The sequence below is a fragment of the Meles meles genome, chromosome 17 (assembly GCF_922984935.1).
Source record: "Meles meles chromosome 17, mMelMel3.1 paternal haplotype, whole genome shotgun sequence".
NCBI classification, from domain to species: Eukaryota; Metazoa; Chordata; class Mammalia; order Carnivora; family Mustelidae; genus Meles; species Meles meles.
In genome coordinates this window covers 42,253,621-42,272,709 of record NC_060082.1, presented here as the reverse complement: position 1 = coordinate 42,272,709, position 19,089 = coordinate 42,253,621, and the positions used below count along the sequence as shown (strand labels likewise).

The following is a 19,089-nucleotide window of genomic DNA, read 5'->3' as shown; positions in this document are numbered from 1 at the left end:
CATGTTCCCTCATGGTCTCTCTCTCTCTTTTTCTCATAAATAAATAAATCTAAAAAGAAAAAAAAAGACATACCTACTGGAAAAGACAGGAAAGGAAAGGGAGAGAAGGAAATAGGGGAGGGCAGGAGAGACAGACAGACCGAGACATTCTCTCTAGAGTCACTAGATCACAGGACCTAAGCAGAGAAAGAAGACCACCAGGCCCCTCAGGGGCATAGTCTAGCTTACCAATTCCACCTCTTGGCCTCTATGAGAAGAGGAAAATGTACCAGAGAAAGAGTGGGGTTCAAATCTAGCTGCTCTTCAGATTCATCTGGGGAGATCTGGTAAGACACTGATCCCCTGCTATCCCTCAACATTCTGACTTAGTTCATCTGCCATGGAACTCAGGAATCTGAACTTTAATGAAGTCCCCATTTGGGAATTAGTGAGCCTCTGCCTCCTCTCATCTGATGAAAAGGAATAATGATCTGATCAAGGACTTGTAGTGGGAGGCAAAACTCTGGTAATACTGAGGGCTCGAGAGGGATTGAGAAGAGTGGTTTCATGGTAGACGTGTCTTCTCCAAGTGCCCAGGAGGTAAAAATCCCAGTTTTTGCTCCTGATATTCTATGCAGGCAAAATGTTTATTGATTGACTTTCCAATAAGGCCACAGATTAAATCAAATCTAGAAACAATCAGGTGGCCTCACAACATGTCAAAGGTAAGACAAGTGTACCCAGCAACCATGCACCAGACCTGAACACATGTGGTGAGCCCCTCCACCAACCAGCCCAGTGGCGGGGGGCTCAGAAGGATGAAAACACAGTCCTTCCTCTCCCAGGGTATAGTCTGGGAGCTTCATCTCTCCAAACTTTTGACACCACTTAAATCCACTTTTTTCTTAAGTTGATTTTATTCCCATTTTCTGACTTAAAAAACATGAATTCCTTTTTTATATGACATTCTTCCAGGTATCTAAAAAGGTCTCCAGGGCAGGCCATCTCAATTACTATATTTGTTTTTTGTAGGTTTACCTTTAAGACAACTAAGTGTGTTCGAACTTTTTGAAAGTATCAATAATTTAAATATTAAATAATCTACATCATCAAGATGAAGAAAACCATAAAACATCATTTACTTACCTATTCTAAAGTTTGGTTTGGTTTAATAGGTGTATTTGTTTTTTTGTTTTGTTTTTGTTTATTTGTTTTTAAAGATTTTATTTATTTATTTGTCAGAGTGAGAGAAAGAGGCAGGCAGAGGGATAAGCAGGTCCCTACCGAGCAAGGAACCCAATGTGGGACTTGATCCCAGGACCCTGAGATCATGACCTGAGCTAGTCAGAAGCTTAACTGACTGAGCCACCCAGGCATCTCTTATAGGTATATTTGTTATAATTTGAGGTTTGGGAGGAAGATGTTCTGTTGGGGACATACTGGATATTGGAAAAAAAACAATTGTGAGTTCTGGCCCCTTTAAGGAGTTAAATCGATTAAGAAAAAAAAGGACTATTTAAGAATGAGCTAAAGCACAACAATATTTTGTGCTGATCTCATAAAATGAGAAAGTCAGCCATTGAGAGAAGAGTGGAGAAAGGAATGCAGACAGGCAGGTTGCTGCAGAGACCAGGTGGAGAGAAAGGCTTGGGAGCCAGGACATCATCATGGTGCTCCCAATGTAACAGGAAGAGGGAAGGAGCTCACTTCCACTTGTCCCCTGACATGTAACTGGGACCACTAGGAATACATGGGTTTAAGAATTCTGTCAGACTCTAGGACATGCTGCAGATGAAAGTTTAGAGCTTTCCTGCAATTATTTCAGAAAACCAGTTTGGAGGATAAAGATGTTTAATTTGAACATAGAACTTTTTGAGGTAACTTTAACCTTTGGGATGCTTATAAGATAAATACAAACATCAATTAATTCCCTGCTGTATGGATAGATATAACTCCTGTAAACTGTATACATGTTATTCCTTGTTTAGCCAAGTGCAGGGAGCACTTGACTTGGGGTCTCAGAACTTGAGTTCAACTGACCTGTGGAAGCTGTGTGATCTTGCTGACTGCAGTTTCCTTTTCTGCAAAATAGTGATCTGTCTGATCTATAACAATCTGCCTTTCTCTTGAAGTTTCTTGCAAGAATTAAATAGAAATAAAACACACCTTCTTTAGTACAAGTTCTGTAGAAATGTATTGTTACTCCCTGCTGCAACCATGCCTGAAGAAGGCAGTGCCCTTGTTCTAAACTACCTTACATGGGAGCAAATTTTGACCGTGGTATGCAAGCTGGACAGTCCCTGTGCTAGAGTTCACAGATCTACTAAACCCTCACGACCTCTTTCTAACACAGGATGCTTCGAAGATGATCTGTTGACCAGGGTGTTCAAGGAGGTCCACTTGCTCTGACCTCCCTCCCCGACAGCTGACTCCAAGCTGCCCTCCACGCACCTGTAGTGTGCCGGTATCGCCACTAGGGGTCACTGTAGTGACTGACACGTGAGGTCCCTACACAGCCTCCTTCTAACTGCTACAGTTCAAGGGTGCAAAACAGAATCAGCCTCATTCCGTTGACCCTGAACATCACTGCATGCACAGATCATCCAAACCACTTCTTACATGGCAAGCTCTCCCTTTTACTTGCTCTTTCCACTCCTGCGGTCTAGGAATCAGCTCCAGTAGGATCTCTGCTTCTTGGCTTGCCTGCTAAGCATTAAAATTTGCCCCGAAGCTAAGCTCTTCAAGATACATGATTTAAGCTTCTCTTTTAGCTAATTAGATATTGTTCTACAAATTGGGCTGTTCTCTCTGAAAGATGAGCAGCAATTTATTTCCCTTGCACTTTCCTTAAAATGAACTGTAAAACATGGTCATTTGATTGTTTAGTCCAATCAGGAGATTGTTTTGGGCAAGGAATAGAGATCCATCTTCTTGCTAACTCTGAGCTTGTGTAGGTATTCCTTCATGCTGCTGTGAGAATGGCAGAAGGTTTTGCTTAATACCTGTCATCCTTTGAAAGGTGGGCCCTACTGGGGTGCCTGGGTGGCTCAATCAGTGAGGCATCCAACTCTTGATTTTGGTTCAGGTCATGATCTCAGGGTCGTGATATCGAGTCCCATGTTGGGCTCTGCACTCAGCATGGAGTCTGCTTGAGTTTCTCTCTCCCTCTCCCTTTGCCCTCTCCCCTGCTCCTATGCACACTCTCTCCCTCTCCAAAATAAATAAAATCTTTTTTTAAAAAAAGGGAAGAAAAAGAAAGGTGGGCCCTACAGTGATCTATTGTGGCCCGTGCATCTGTAATCATCACCTGAGTAACCCCACTAGCTGCATTAACACGCTTTCACCCTTCGTGGGGGGAGGGGGATTTTTTATTAGCCTTGTTTTACTGATAAGAAAACTGATACCCAGAGAAGTCAGACCATTTGCCTAAAACCAAACAAATCGGTAAGGGAAGGAACCAGACTATGAACCCAGATCCTTGGTCCTCAGATGCCCCCAAACTGTATATTGTTCCAGTAATCCAACATCCGTTAGAGGGGGGAATGCAGGAAGATGTGGGGTCTCCACACAAGGCTTGAGATCCAGCAAAGACTTCTTACAGCTCTTGATGAAGTACCACAAGGCCGTTTACAACCTTGTCCAATCCAAGATGTCATTACACATTGTAGGAGAAAGGATCCTTTCTGGAAACTGCCTCTTTTCCTATGCAGGGGGCCGGGTGTTTCCTCATCCTCAAGACTGTGCCCAGCATTTGATGAATGGAGACACTCTGAGTGGGGTTTACACTATCTTCCTCAATGGAGAACTAAGCCGGAAGTTACAGGTGTACTGCGACATGACCACAGATGGGGGTGGCTGGATTGTAAGTATCTGGGACTGTTCTTCACACTCACAAACATCCTCAGGGTCTGGTCCATCTGGCTTGGTGTCTGTGGATCCAAATTTCACCATCCTCTGGCCAGTCTTCATTCATCTTCCACCTGTCCCTGGTGGGGTTCGTCCTTGCCTCCGGGCCCTCGCTTAGCAACGCAGTCATAGGTTTGGCCAAGCACTGGAAGGATTAAGCATATCAAGGCAGCAGTGGCCGGGTCCAGTGAAGGGGCCAATAGTTAGTGTGACAGTAGTTAATGCAGGAGGGTGCCAGGGAAAGGGAGGAATGGCTCTGATAGGCCCAGGACTCTTGCCTGCTGAAGGCTGCAGCTGTAGTCAAGGAGCAGAGAGAGCGGCCCGGGCCGTCTGCAGGAGGAGGTGAGCCTCGATGGGGAGCTCTATGGGATGTCTGCATATGGGGGAACTGATGAGCACGGATAGCCATCTCTAGTTACCAAACCTACCCCTGTCCCCATGTTCCCTGGCCTCCCTGGCTCTTCCCCAGAGCTGCCACAGCCTTCCAGATGCACCAGCAGTCAGGAAAATAAGACACTGCCTCCCTCCACAGCTAATAGGACAACACCAAGAGAAGAGAAAGAACAGTGTCCTAAATGGCCCCAGCTAGCAGTGCAGCCCGCTGTGCGTACAAGAGAGTTCCCTCAGCCTGACCCTAAAGGAGCCCAGCATTCGCTCTGTCCCTGCGTGCACACACAGCCCCCCGGCCCTCCTGCAGTTCCCCTCTAGTGCTGTGAACACACAGAATTTTTCTTGGTGCAAAATGGATAGATTTTTAATGGAGTTAAATGGTGGCTGTGGTCATAAGCTACTCTGGGGAAGCATTCTCTTTTATGTTTCTGACATATTTGTGCCTCCTTCTTAAAGCATAATTGGAAATTGAAGCTGAGGCTGATGCATTGGAGGTTAAATGAAATTAGCACTTAAACAGCTCAGGAAGTGAATGATATACAGTTGCTTTGCCTGCAATGGGATGGTGACAGCTACTAGCTGATGTGGGTCGGTCCTGTTCTTTTGGTGAGAAATGCTTTCTACTGCCCTCGGTGCTGCAAAAAGATTCACTTGAGAGCCAAACCTATTTCCCCTTGCCTAGTTGGGGGCTTGAGATGGATTCTGAGTCCTTTCTGCACTGCAGGGGTGCAAATTAGTGTCAAAGGCACACCCTGGCCTATTCTTCAGGGACCTCCACACTTCCGGAGGAGAGCTCTGAGCATCTCTTACTACGAAAACAGCCGTGTGGATACTGAGCTCTGTACAGCAATGTTCCTGATCTGAGCATCTTTGTCCTGGCGGCTGGAAAACTCCGTTACAGTGATTTTACTCATGAGGGTTTATTTTCTTCAGCATCATGTGTTTCCTCTCCTGTCTCCCCCACAGGTGTTCCAGAGACGGCAGAACGGCCAAACTGATTTTTTCCGCAAGTGGGCTGAGTACCGTGTCGGCTTCGGGAACCTGGAGGATGAGTTTTGGCTGGGTAATCCTCCTTCATGCTTACCCTGGGAACCCTGCCCCGGGTCTTTGTCCACCTCCTTCCTTTCTGTGTCCATCTGGGATGATCCAAAACACCGTGTCCGTTGAGAAGTTGACAGCTCGTGAATTGCTTTCAGTACCTCTTGCTCTGTTTGGCTCCGCTATTGATCTGTTTTTATCTTACTGTGGTGTTTTCCTCTTTGCTCTGTCTCTTCCCATCCTCATTAATAGTCTCTTATGCTGATGGGTCTTGACATGAGGCAACTACAGAGGAAGTGAGCTGCCTGGTGGGGGAGGGGGCGCAGGACCCAGCCAGCTGGCCGGTCACCTCTCAGATGCTGGGCACCCGCCAGGCAGCCTGCAGGTCGGGAGAAAGAGGAGACAGTCACCCTGCCCCAGCTCCCCGGAGGAATCTTATTGCCTGACTTGGCAAGGGAAGAGAAAAATGAAAACCGCCTTTGGGGTGTCCTGCCATCTCCCAGAGGTCTGACACAGGCGGGAGGTGCAGACTGAGAACAGAGCTGGTGTGAGACGGTGGATATCAAGGTGGTGGCGGGAGTGCCAACCCCGGAAAGCAGTAAATGGATTACCTGTGTCTCGGCCTGGCTTAGATTTTCATAGTGATACATACAGGGAGCCAGGGGGAAGGGCGCATAACTGACTTCCCTATTTGTGGTCTCCTCCCTCTATCCTGGTCCCTACGTCATCGGGGCCTCACTATCTTTCTCCTGGACACTCACACGACAGCTCCCTACCTGACCTCCCTGCCTCCGGGATTACTCCATTGACCACATGGCGGTCTTCCTCATGCCCAGAATCTGAGCTGTGGTTAACCCCATTTGTAAACCCTTTCAGTGACGCCTCATTGCCACCAGGAAAGCCAAACCCCTTCGCTGAGGGACAAGACCCTTCCTAACCTACTTCTGGAGCCGGCTCCCCACCATGAAGCCCCCCACGCCTCCCGCCCACACTCCTCCACACATGCCAGCACCCAGCTCCAAACCTTCAGAACCATTAATGCTGCCTCTGCAAGGAACGTGCTCCCAGCCCACCATCCCCTTACCCTGTACATCCTGTTGTGTGTCTGGATATACTGAAAGACCCGGCTACACTCCTCGTCTGCCACAGAACCTGTGCTGTGCAGTTTTCTCACCCTCTGCCTATGGGAGAATTGGCCACTCCCTCTTTTGTGGGCCCAAAACACAGTGTTCATTTTTCTTTCTGTCCCTCTTGACTGTACCATGGAAACTTCTTTCAGGACTAGGACCACATCTTGGCCATCTCTTAGTCCCCTTGCCTGTTACCGTGCCTGCGATGGTAGGGGCTTAAAGCGTAGGCACCGATAGGTCCATCAATGATAAGAATTTATCGAGTACCTATGAGAGGCTCAGAACTGTGTTGGCTGACGTAAGTAATGAAACTGTAAGATAAGGACATTGAGAGAGAAGTCAAGTGAATAGGAAGTATTTTTACCTTCTAGGAGTTGGCACACAGCTTGGGGGACAAGTACAATGCACATAGATCAGGTCCCTGGCACACAGGACTTGCGTTCCCCAGATGTCAGTCGCTGTGCACTGATTCCATGATTTTTGCATTATCTGTGAAGTAGCCAAACTATCCTGCACTTAAATTTTCTCTGTATCGCTTGCTTTATTTAATTAAATTGACTATTCTGTGAAAGAAATTTCATAGCGTTTCCCAAAATGGAAAGCTAGTTATCATGTGCCAAAACAAAAAGGAGCTTTCATACAAGGAAAATAAAACAATATTAATATTATTAAACGACCGCTAAATACACGGGCCCCGAGCCTGATGTTGCTGCTGGTGGCACAATGAAGGTTAGCAAGCGTTGGGTGTTTCACCACCAAGTACTGGAACCAAACTGAGACTGGGAGTTGAGGTTAGGATCCAAGTTAAGGTTTCTCCTTTAACTATTAAGAAAGAAATAGGGGGCACCTGGGTGGCTCAGTGAGTTAAGCCTCTGCCTTCAGCTCAGGTCATGATCTCGGGGTCTGGGATCTAGCCCCGCGTCCGGCTCTCTGCTCTGCAGGGAGCCTGCTTCTCTTCCTCTCTCTCTCTGCCTGCCTCTCTGCCTACTTGTGATCTCTGGCTATCAAATGAATAAATTTTAAAAATCTTTAAAAAAAAAGAAAGAAAGAAAAAAATAGGATTTGGAAGTAGCTTTCTCCCTATATGTTTAAGGTTATTTCGTCCTCATTCCCAAAGTATTTCTCTATCATGAGAGATGCCATCCTATGCTGAGAAACACTGTACCACCCAATGAACTACCTACGAGAAGGTGCAGATACTTGGAGAGGGGAGGGGTCAGCTTTGTGGAGGGGGCTCTGGGCGGTCCATGACTAAGAAGAATGCAGGAGGGAAGGGGACAAGGAAAGAGGAAAGGCAGGGATTTTTCTGACATGTGCAAATGGGGTAGGAAAGAACCCACCCAACCAGAGCAAAGACGCAGGACAGGGAAAGAAGAAAATGAGGTGAGATGGGTTGAATAAAAGCACATTATGGTACCTAAAGCCAGGAAGAGAAGTCTTGACATAATGCCGTGGTAATAGAGAGCCAGTGAGGGCTGCTGAATCGAGGCATGGCCTGGTGATGCATAGTTTGGCAGCAATACTCAGGTTCAGGGTAATATGACCCACGATTTATATCCCAAGTCGGGTTCCCCAGAAGCAGAGCCAGAGACATTCTTTTTCAAGGGATTTATTGAGGGAGAGGTCTCAGGAGTAGGGGAATGGAGGAAGCGAGACAGAGCAGAAGACACTATGCAAAAATGCAGTTTTGGGGAGAGATTACCTTTGGTCTGATCCTTAGGGAAGGTCTGGAGCATGAATTGCTCCTCAGAGTTGGTCCCCAGTAGGACAAGGGGGAATGGTCTGTCATACCCCCCACATCAGGCATTAATGTAGGTCTGCTTCAAGGCACAGGGGAGGGAGAATGTAGCTGCTCAGGGGAAGTAACTCCTGTTTGGTCAAAGGCAATTATCCAAGAAGAAGGCAGCTGTGAGCTGTTAGCAGCCAACACATCTAGCAGCTGGGGGACATGCCCACAATTTACTGAGGGCATCCGGGCAGGTACCCCCAGGATCTACTAGATCCACACAAACATAAGTCTAGGGTAAGTTGTGGGTCAGCAACCTGGCGAACAGCAAACAGCCCTCAGCCCTCAACTTATAATCAAAACGAAGCTTTAAATCTCAAAGAGGATAGGGAAGCAGAAAAATCCAGGTGGCCTTCAGCCAATAATAGCACCTGTGTGGATTTCAACCTCTTTTTCCACAACGAGATTAGCCTAAGTAACCTCTAAATTCCCTTCCATTGCCGCAGTTCCTTTATTCTCATCACGGCATCCTCCGATAGATATCAGCTATGACAGCAAAGCAAGAGGACCTCGGTTCAGTAGGCAGATAGAAATCAGGAAGACTCGGGGCACCTGGGTGGCTCAGTGGGTTAAAGCCTCTGCCTTCGGCTCAGCTCATGATGCCAGGGTCCTGGGATCAAGCCCCACATCCAGCTCTCTGCTCAGCAGGGAGTCTGCTTCCCCCTCTCTCTCTCTGCCTGCCTCTCTGCCTACTTGTGATCTCTGTCTGTCAAATAAATAATAAAAAAAAAAAAAAATCAGGAAGACTCAGAGATCACCAGCAATGCATGGTGATTGGTTCAAAGTCTGGACAGTTAGGTCAAAATCAGGAAGTCCCAGAGTCCAGCCAGCCAGAGCAAGCGGACAAGGGAATATATATGAGAAAACATCGCCAAGGAAGATGCGGGCTCGCAGAGGTTTTGCATGTTACAAGAATCTATTAAACCAAGGTCCACGAAGCGTAGAGCCCAAAGGGAAGCAGCTGGGTGAAAATAACCACCCAGAAGACCAGGGCAGAGGGGCAAAGCAAACCCTAGCGGGTAGATTAAACAGAAAGGAACCAAAGTCAGAGGGCAAATGGCAATATCCCCTGACTGGCTGTGGGAGCCCCAGGAGGGCTGGAGACTGAGAAAGGGCAAGGCAGTATAATGCAAAGTGAACAGAATCCCTTTTGCAGGCTACTAGCGATGATAGGAGGTCTGGCTCTCCTGAGCCCCTAGCGCCCATCCTGAACTCCTCTGATCAGTGTTTCTACCTCTGGCTTCCTACCACTCTCGCCAAAGGATTCATATCCACGTAATACATCTTGTCATTTTCACCCAACGCCGCGGTTTAGAGTGGAAGGTGGTGGGGGACAGGGCCAGGAATCCTGAGGTTCAAGGTTTGTGTGCTACAGAGTCAAGACAGGATGTTAGGACCCCTGAGCTGACATGGGGGCCGGAGGTTGGGGGCACCCATCGGCAGACCAAGTCTTGTGTTTTTGCGGGAAGAGATTCTGAGTCTGGCAAGGTCTGTCTGATAAATGACCTGAGAAGGGTTGAGGAAAAGCAATCCGGATCCCCTGCCCCTCTGTAACATCCATTGTGAGGCCACAGTCCCATTCAGCCCCATTTCCCAAGCCGCAGGGACCGGGCCCCCTGCATCCTCCGCTCTTCTCCACAGGGCTGGACAACATACACAGAATCACGTCCCAGGGCCGCTACGAGCTGCGCGTGGACATGCGGGACGGCCAGGAGGCCGCCTTCGCCTCCTACGACAAGTTCTCGGTGGAGGACGGCCGAAACCTGTATAAGCTGCGCCTCGGGGGCTACAACGGCACTGCAGGTACCCTGGCCGCCACCCCCTCCCCCAAGCCCCCAGCAGCCCCACGGCCGCTGGGAGGGCGGTAGGACCAGCGCCCCCGCGCGGTCAAGGCCTGAACTGCACCGAGCGGCGGCAGCACCCGGAAAGCCTGTGAATTCCCTGCCAGCCAAAGAGCAGGGGCGGAGGGAGGGCTGGGAATCATCTGCGCTGGTCCCTTCTGTCCCCAACCACCCAGGTGACCTGAAACCAATGCCTCAGGATTTCAGTTTCCTCATCTGGAAAATCATAATAAGGCTGCCAGCCCTACTTCACAGAGTAGTCAGAAAAAGATGCAATCAATGCAGCAAAAGTACTTTAAAGTTAAAAAAAAAAAGCGCAGTGTGAGGGCAAAGCATTATTTTTCTTGTCTAGATTAATCAATATGGGCTCTTATCCAACGAGTGCATAATCACCTACTGTCTGGCGAGAAATTTCTGCCTGCCATGACATCCAGGGAAACCATCTTGCAACTAAGGGAAATAAAGCAGACCCCTCCATATTCTGAGGGGGCCCTCCTCCCCTCAGCAGTCATCATAACGCCTTTGTCAGGTGCAAGCAAGAGCCCCGGAAAGATCCTCCCCAACCACGTTTCTTCTCATTCCTCCACGAGAACATGCTCGCGTTTCCTGTATAGATTTTTATGACATTTCGACTAAGGAGAACGACCGTGTCCATAAGCTCTGTTGCATTAATAGTTTTATCGGAATGTAATATCCCAGCCTGCTTCTTAGGCTTTGCCAGTCTGTCTCCTAGGTTCCATTATAGCACGTTTCATAAAAGCCTGTTTTGCCAAACATTCTACTCTTTGGTACATGGAGTTATTGGTCCTTTCATTAACTCCAGTGTAAGGGCTAAACGCTTGTCTATAATTTTAGCAGCATTTTCATGACTCTTGGAATTAAGAAGATCATCAAGGTGCTGCCCTTCTGATTACTGCACCTGTCCAAGAATTTCTCTTCTCACCCAGGTATTGTTACTCCGTAGGAAGACGAGCTTCGTTCTTGCTCATTTGGAGATTATTCCTGTCGGGAGTCAGTCAGGTCTGCCTGAGGTGCCCCTCACGGTGGCTCCAATTTACTACACTTTGGGCATAAAAGAGCCATTGAAATGGAGTGTATTAAACAAGATGTCAGACTAAATCATTTAAAAAAAAAAAAAACACCTGATACAATCAACTCCCTAAGATTAGAATTGTGCCTATAGAAAAGCAGTGCTTATTCTTCCACAGGAAGAAAATCAAGCTTTGCCCCTTGCTCCCATGTTCCACCTTCCTCCCCCTCTTCATCCGCCCCAGGCCTCCCTCTCCCCGCCTGACCCCCGGCCCCGTGGGCCCAGCCACTGCTGCCTTTGCCACAGCTGCGTCTTGCCACCGGGCCCCATGGAGGGCAGGGCCATGGGATCGCATTCTACTCTCATGTCTCCTAGACAAATCCTGCCAGCAAATTGACCAATCATCATGAATTAATTGCAGTCCAACCCCTCTCTTCAAATATTCAGTTCATCTTCCTCAAATGATGAAAACCTGGGCTTATATGGGCTGCCCCCTTCTCTGGGTAACTCCACCCAGTGGTTGCTCTTTCTAGACCAGAAGGTCTCCAGTGGGGAAGAGCCCATCCTCTCTTTCTGGCATTCACCATCGCCTAATTCCCCCGCCCTTTATCTTGACTTGTTGCTCATTTTATTGGCCCTACTGCCAACTATCCATCCTATGGCCTCCAATCCATGTTCAGCCCTTTCTCCTGTCCCCATTTCTCAAGGCTATAAAAATCTAGGTCTCTCGTCAAGACTCTGACTAGAGTAGAACTGAAAACTCCAAATCAGGTTATCAATAAAAGGTTGTTGAGCAACCCCAGGGAGGTCATTGTGCAAGTTACAGGGACTCGAAACAAGCATAAGACATGGCCTCTGCAAGAATGAAATAGCTTTTTTCAAAAAAAAGAACCGTAAAAGAAATGGTACTCACTTCCGGCTTACCAGGAGCTCATTGGCCTCGGAAGGAGCGACATCTGGCTGGGGTCCCAGTGGCAAGGAAGGCAAACCCTGGAAGAGAAGTCACGGGAGGAGCAGTTACTGTGGAGGGAGGGCAGGCGTGGAGAGCCTGGCTCCCCAGGGCAGGGTGTGAGTTCAGAAGAAACAGAAAGATTGGCGGAGTAAGGGCCCTAAAACCAAGGGAGCCATGTGACTACGGTGAGCAGCGGGGAGCCATGGTAGGTCCTGAGTCTTTTGGATTTGGGGGTTTTAGGAAGATCAATGTGACAGCCTTAAACTGGATAAAGTAAATCTGAGTGAAGAACAGAGACCCGCTGGCAGCTGCCGCATTAATCCTGGTAGGAGATAATAGGAGACTTGACTAATGTCAGGAATTAAGAGAAAGGTATAAATCTGAACAGTGGTTTGAGAGAGAAAAACCAAGACTTGGACGATGCACGGAATATATGAGGTGTATGAGGCAGAACTGGGAAGGGAAGCCAGATTGGGGGAGGAGATAATGACCAACGCTGGGATCTATCCAAGACTGCAGCAGGCAACATCAGAGAGGAAGTGGGAGAGCATTGTTGTAGGGCAGTAGTGGAGAGCAAATTCTAGATTACAGAAGGATGAGCCGGAGATGAGAAGATAGGAGGTGGGCAGAGCAACAGAGTGACCCATGGTAAAGAAAGGGTCACTAGAAAATAGGATTAATCCAAGAAGTTTTAAAGCTAAAGGATATGAATATGATTTAGGATTAGAGAAGGTGACTGTGCTAATAAATACATATTTTTATGGATATATATGAAAAATATATTTTTTATCTTATTTTTTTCTTTTTTCATGTATATATACATGAAAAAGAAAATAATAAGCTCTATTTTCTGCCTTCCTCTGGACCTGGAAGAAATGTGACTGAGTTTCATAGAGGCACCTGGGTGGCTCAGTCAGTTAAGCATCCGCCTTCAGTTCAGGTCATGGTCCCAGGATCCTGGAATCAAGCCCCACATGGGGGTCTCCCCACTTGGTGAGGAGTGTGTTTCTCCTTCTGCCTCTGTCCCTCCTCCGCTGCTCAAGCTCACTCTCTTTCTCTCTCTCTCAAATAAATAAATAAAATCTTTTAAAAAATGAGTTTCAGTAGTAAGATTAGCTCTCAATGGACACAAAACCAGATTTCTTGGAGCCTGGGAAGAGAAGATGAAAAGGATGGGACAGAAACATGATATGTTCAGTTGGGGATCCAACTGATGTGAGGGAATCAGGCTTTCTCAGAGAATAAACACCATCCCCTCAGAGTAAGCCATGGTGGGAAGCAGAAGAGGTATTCTCAGACACGATTAGGATTTTCTTATCATGCTTTCTCCTGTGGACAGGAACTTGAGCTTGCTGAGATCCCTCTTTACATGTGGCACCAAGTTCTGAATGTGGGGTTTTGGGTGAGGGTTGACCAAGCTTAAGAAACTGTGGAGAAGGCCAGGCTATGGATGCATGGTGGTAACCCAGATTGACTCAAGTCACCATGGCTCATCACTGCATCTTCTGGGAACAAAGGAGTCATGAATATTGGTGCCCAGTGCAAGCCTAGAGGGAAAAGACAGGGGTGTGAAGTAGACTGAGTGGACAGAGCTCTGAGCAGAAGGTCAGAGGAATGAGGAAATGAGTTGCAGAGAGCAGCAAAGAAGCAGCTGACTCAGGGGGTAAGGTGGAGTAAGAGTTCCCTACAGCCCGGCTGAGGAAAAGCATGGAAACGAGATGAGTAAATGGAAGGTCCCTTAAGGGCAGGCTAGGTGTGTTGGGAGTGGGTCAGATGTCCAGACAGTCCTGACAAAACAGGAACAAATGAGATGGCCTTATGAAAGCATCTTTTTCTTTATAGGGGACTCCCTCAGCTATCATCAGGGACGCCCTTTCTCCACAGAGGACAGAGACAATGATGTTGCCGTTACCAACTGTGCCATGTCCTACAAGGGGGCCTGGTGGTATAAGAACTGCCATCGCACCAACCTCAATGGGAAATATGGAGAGTCCAGGCACAGTCAGGTAGGTGAAGCTGGCTGCCATCTTGAATGACCCAGGGCTGTGGAACCCACCGTCCCTCGGTTTTATGTGTTCGGCGCACAAGTTGGTCTTACATTTCCCTCTGTTAAAAAAATAAATAAATAAAAGTCAGTCTTGAGAAAGGACTATCATGAAGAGGAAAGGAAGGCAGATCCTGAGATAAGAGTGAGACAAAGCAGAAGCCAGAGGAGAGAAAAAAAAAGCATCTGGACTCAGAACTTAGAACTCACCCAGAAAAGCCCTTGACTACCAGTACATTCCATTCATTTCATTTCCTCATCTTAGCCCTTCCATGGAGAGCTTATCAAATTTAGGGACAGGCTCAACCTCATCTAAAGAAGGGTCCCAGAAAGGAGAGATCAGAAAACCAGTGTCAACTGAACTAGGTTTCCGCCTTAGAGACTACAAGTCCACAGGCTGGGCTGGGAGATAGGGCGACCAAATGGACCACCCGGGACTTTCCCAGTTTTAGCACCCAAAGGCCAGCAGCCAGGGAAACCCCTCCCTCCGGAGCCAACCAAGATGGCTGGTCACCACAGGCAGAAACTACCTGACTCTCCCCTCAGGAGTGAGCAGTCAAACACAATCATTCTCCACGAGATGCTCCTATACTATTGGGATTTTGAGATTCAGCACCGGTAACCGGTGCATGCAAATCTTAAAAGCCAAAAGCATAAAGCTGGCAGTAAGACATAACCTGATGAACACTCAGGCCACAGCACACTTAAAAAGAAAAGCTGGAGAAAGACCCAGCTCCTTCGACCCTATCGGGAGTTGGACCGCAGAGCTTCCCGTTAATGGAGAATGACTAATTCTCATCTTGGATTCCCCGCTCCTGGAGTTCTCCCTCTTTTCAAGCCGGGTGTTCCAGAACCCTGGGGGGAGGCGGGGACCTGATATGCCTGTCTTCCTCCTTCCCAGGGGATCAACTGGTACCACTGGAAAGGCCACGAGTTCTCCATCCCTTTCGTGGAGATGAAGATGCGCCCCTACAGCCACCGTCTCACGGCGGGGAGGAAACGGCGGTCCTTGCAGTTCTGAGCCTTGGGCAGCCACGGGCCGACTGACCTTTTCTGTCATTTGTTTGTATTTTATAATATGAAACGAGGGGTGGGGGGTAAGAGTACTGTGCTTGGCAACGTGGGAAGGGTGTTGGAGGAAGCAGGATATAGCTGTTCGTGGTGTCTGCTGTCCCGAGCCTGGGCCTTGGCCTCCGTGCTCCCTCCCACCCAGTCATCCTTAACCTTCCCCTCCTTTCTCACCGAGGAGGGAAAGTCTGGAATGTTTTAAAGAGACCAACGGAAAGGCAAGTCCTGGGGTCAGATCGCTATGGCACCAGGCCTTCTTTTCCTGGACACCTAGGAGCTGCCCTTCACTCCCAGGTAATCGTGCTCTGGTCACTGCCTTGGATGGCCAGGTTCTCACAGCAGCCCCCGGGAGAAGCCTTGAGAAGAGAGCTCTGCCAACAGTAACGCCTTCAGAGGAAATAGATTAACCTCGCCCCGTCCCAACAACCCAAGTCCTTTTTAATGGGCCAAAGATTTTCATCTTCTGACACTCTTACCAGCCAAGTGTCCTATGACCTTTTAAGAGCAGCCGTCTCCTTCCCAGCCCCAGTCAGTCCCATGCCTCCGTCCATCCTACCCTTAGACCCCCATGGCCCCACAAGCTCAAGGCATTGTCCACACCTGGCTCTGGGCTACACAGTGGCTGTGTTCCCTAAGGGTCATAAGTCATTGCCCCCTCTCTTAGGTCAGCCAGACAGAACTTCTCTGTGGGCAAAAGGGGGAGATGGTTGTAGGTTGAGCACTTTGGGGTCAGACATTGAGGAAAGGACAAAAGTAGAAATCAGGGCATCTGCCATTTGAGATTACAGGTCCCGTGGGAAACACAGATCTTACCTAGCTCTATTTTCTTATCTCTGGTCCTATTTGTCATGGATTTTTTTTTCCCCTGAATTACAAACGGAAGGCCTCATTTCTGTGTTCAGCCAAGCTCTCCTTAATGTGGGTGGCTTAATAAGGGTCAGAAGAAGTTATATGACCAGCCAGCTGTTCCCCTGACTGATAATTCCTGGAAAGAGGTGAAATTCGGGGGAGGGGGGGAGGGGCTGTTTTTGTTTTTTGCTCTTTTTTGGTCCTGTGGGAAATAGGAATGACCTCTGTAATGAGTGGACATCATGAGAAGCCTTTCTCCATCTTCTTTTATTATTCTGCCTCTGAGAGGAAAAATGAAAAGTGCCAGAGGAAATTACATCTGGAAATCCAAAGGTGAATAGGGGACGACTGTGGGCCTACCTCCAATTTTATGAGATGCGCTCTCTTCACTACCATGATTTGATTTTTAAGCCCAAGAGAGCACGAGGCTCTAGAAACCATGACCCTTTGGCTTCTCCAAACCCAATGTCAGCAGTAGCTATCCCTGTGGCATCTACCAAAAGCCACACCCAGCTCCCCAGCTCTGTTCCCCTCTCATTCCTCGAGGCCCCGCTTCTGTTTTCTATAATGCCCACGATTAGCCAAACCAGGGCATCTTGCTCTGTCCCCAACCAATTGCCGGAAGAGCCTGAGAGTTGGCAGTTTCCTGATGGAAACAGCCTACACTCTAACCCAGATCTGATTCCCAGCAGAGGACCGTCACGGGGGCTGCTGATCACATTTTATACAGATGACGTTGGCTGCCACTAGCCACAGGCACCCTGCCGCAGCAGGCCTCCAAGGCCTTGCCTATGCCTCTGTGAGGCTGTGACTGACAAACCCGGGGATGAGACATGGAAGCCACGTTGCCATTTCTCAGGTCAGCATGGGCTTCAAAAGGAACTACGAGAAAGAGGAAGAAAGAGAAACAGTCCTTTTAAGAAACATATAAATTTCAGTGAGATTCATCTAGGAGAGTGGGATACCAATGAATAGTAGGGAGCACACTGCGAGGAAGCTGGGGGCTGAGCTAGAGGCCCGCCTCTGCCATGTTGTTCGCTCTGTGACCTCGTCAGGGAGGGTGTTTTCTCTCTCCAGGCCTCAGTGTCCCCCCGTTGAATGGAAGCTTGGACTAGAATGGCTACCATCTTCCTTTCCGGTTTTGATAGTCAGTGATGCTGGTTTCTGATCTGGAAATCTAAGTAGAAACTGGCACTGATGAGAAAGCATGATTAAGTAATGAAAATTCACCAGAAGTTCTGCTTTGTTAGAGAGGGAGGAAGGGAAGATTCAGAAGTCATAAATAAAACACACACACTCACACACACACACACACACACACACACACACACCACACAGGAAAAAGCACTGCAGAAAAGTAAGAGGCCAAGTTCATTTTGCCTGTAAAAGCAGAGACCGAGGGCCTGAGTGGTGCCAGCATGGCCTACCTCGTCAAGGGAACTGAAACGAGCAGAGACTATGATTCTTTGTGTGGTCAATTCAGGTGAAAGCGAGGAAGTATCAGTTGAAACCAAAACCCGCCTTTCATGACAACCATTTTACCCTATGGAACATTTTTATAAATATTATCAGCAACATTGACTGAATTCATTTCAAAAACGTTTAAAACAAGAAAAGGACTTTAAAGATTAGCTCACCCAACCTCCTATAAAAGGATGTATAGATTCCTTTTACTAAGTTGAGTGTTTTTCTCACGAGCTTTTACCATCTTCAAGAGACACTGTGCCCCGATCTCTCGCCAAGATCCACAATCAACTAAACTCAAAGCTTCTTAACTTTACTGATTCCTGCTTATCCTGTTCCTCCAAATTTGTGTTCTTCCCAAGGGTGGATCCGGCAAATGACGTTCACAGAGCCTACGCACACCTCTTTCCCTCAAGGGACTCCTGGGAATAGAAGTGGACCCTGCCCAGAGGCAATTTAAGTGCAGGATTAGGATTTAATCCCAATCCTAATCATAGGCATTTATAAGCAAACAAAACCTACCAATGACTACAACAGATCCACTGCCTAGATCCAAGATCCAGACAGTTTTTCCTTTTCTCATTTCCCCATCAGATAAAAATAGTTCCCAAATGAGTAATTTAAGGTCTCCAGGGTTCTTTCTGGAAGGTGTGGGAGGATGGGGGGAGGGTCGTTGGGGGGTGGAGACCACAAATCTGTGGAAAATTCCTTTAGTCCTTTAGCCTGGATTTTACTGGAGGAGGGAGACTTGCTAGGTGTGGCCACAAGGTGGCGATCACTCCCCCCCAGTCGTCACAGGTAACTATGAAACCGGGTGGGGATTGAGCACAGCAAGACCCTAGGGATTTCTGGGAGAACTCACACCAAACCAAGTTTGGGGAAAACCAGCCAACTGATTGCACAAGGGATTGAATTGTTAAAGAACAACAACAAAAATGGCAGCAAGGAAATGCAGAGCAAACTTCTGTAAGTAGTTAAATCCCCCCTACCCCTCACCTACCAACTCCCCAACTGGGCTGCCCCTCCCCCAGCAGGGGTAAGCCACCACCCACCCCGTGCCCTGGAAACCAGCCAGCTCCCTGTACACTGAAAACTGTTATTTCAAAGACAAACCTGAAGAACCAAGGTTGCCAATGAGCTCAATGCCAAACCAAACAACCCTAATCACATTTACACTTTTAAAATCCGGTCCCGGCACAGAGCTGTAGATTAAGGGACATTAGTTCATTATAGAATCGTTTCAAAGAGCTCTTTTTAAAGCATCAGATGAGAAAAAGTGGAACCTGTGAGCAGTATAGATGCGCCAAGGGGAGGAGGCTGAAACAGACGATCCCATGACCCAGCCTTGCAAGAATTCTGGGGCATGAAAACACTTTTCTTCTTTCTTCTTTCTTTCTTTCTTTCTTTTTTTTTTTTTAATTTTAACCTCTGCCCAGAATTCCAGGAAAGGTAGAACCACTTACTCAGGGTCCATGCTTGCTTTCGATCACCTGATTCCCATTCAATCTCATTCCTATTTCCTTTTCTTTCCCTCCAAAGCAGACACTCTGTCTCTCACTGCCTAGTCCTAAAACATTGAAAAGGAAAATTAAAACTTAAGTTTAGTTCCAAG

The 19,089-nt window shown here is 47.8% G+C and overlaps 1 protein-coding gene across 2 annotated transcripts in view; it reads left to right on the top strand.

The window, feature by feature from the left end:
• The window catches only part of TNR (tenascin R), a 400,251-nt gene extending 382,147 nt beyond the window's left edge, over window positions 1–18,104 (top strand). For both annotated transcript variants that reach the window (XM_045983701.1, XM_045983702.1), the window contains 5 exons: window positions 3,690–3,841; window positions 5,242–5,338; window positions 9,871–10,032; window positions 13,895–14,058; window positions 14,998–18,104. In XM_045983701.1, coding sequence (XP_045839657.1) covers window positions 3,690–3,841; window positions 5,242–5,338; window positions 9,871–10,032; window positions 13,895–14,058; window positions 14,998–15,117 — 695 coding nt within the window. In that variant the 3' untranslated portion in view covers window positions 15,118–18,104. The remainder of the gene's footprint in view (window positions 1–3,689; window positions 3,842–5,241; window positions 5,339–9,870; window positions 10,033–13,894; window positions 14,059–14,997) is intronic.
• The last annotated feature ends 985 nt before the right edge of the window (window positions 18,105–19,089 follow it).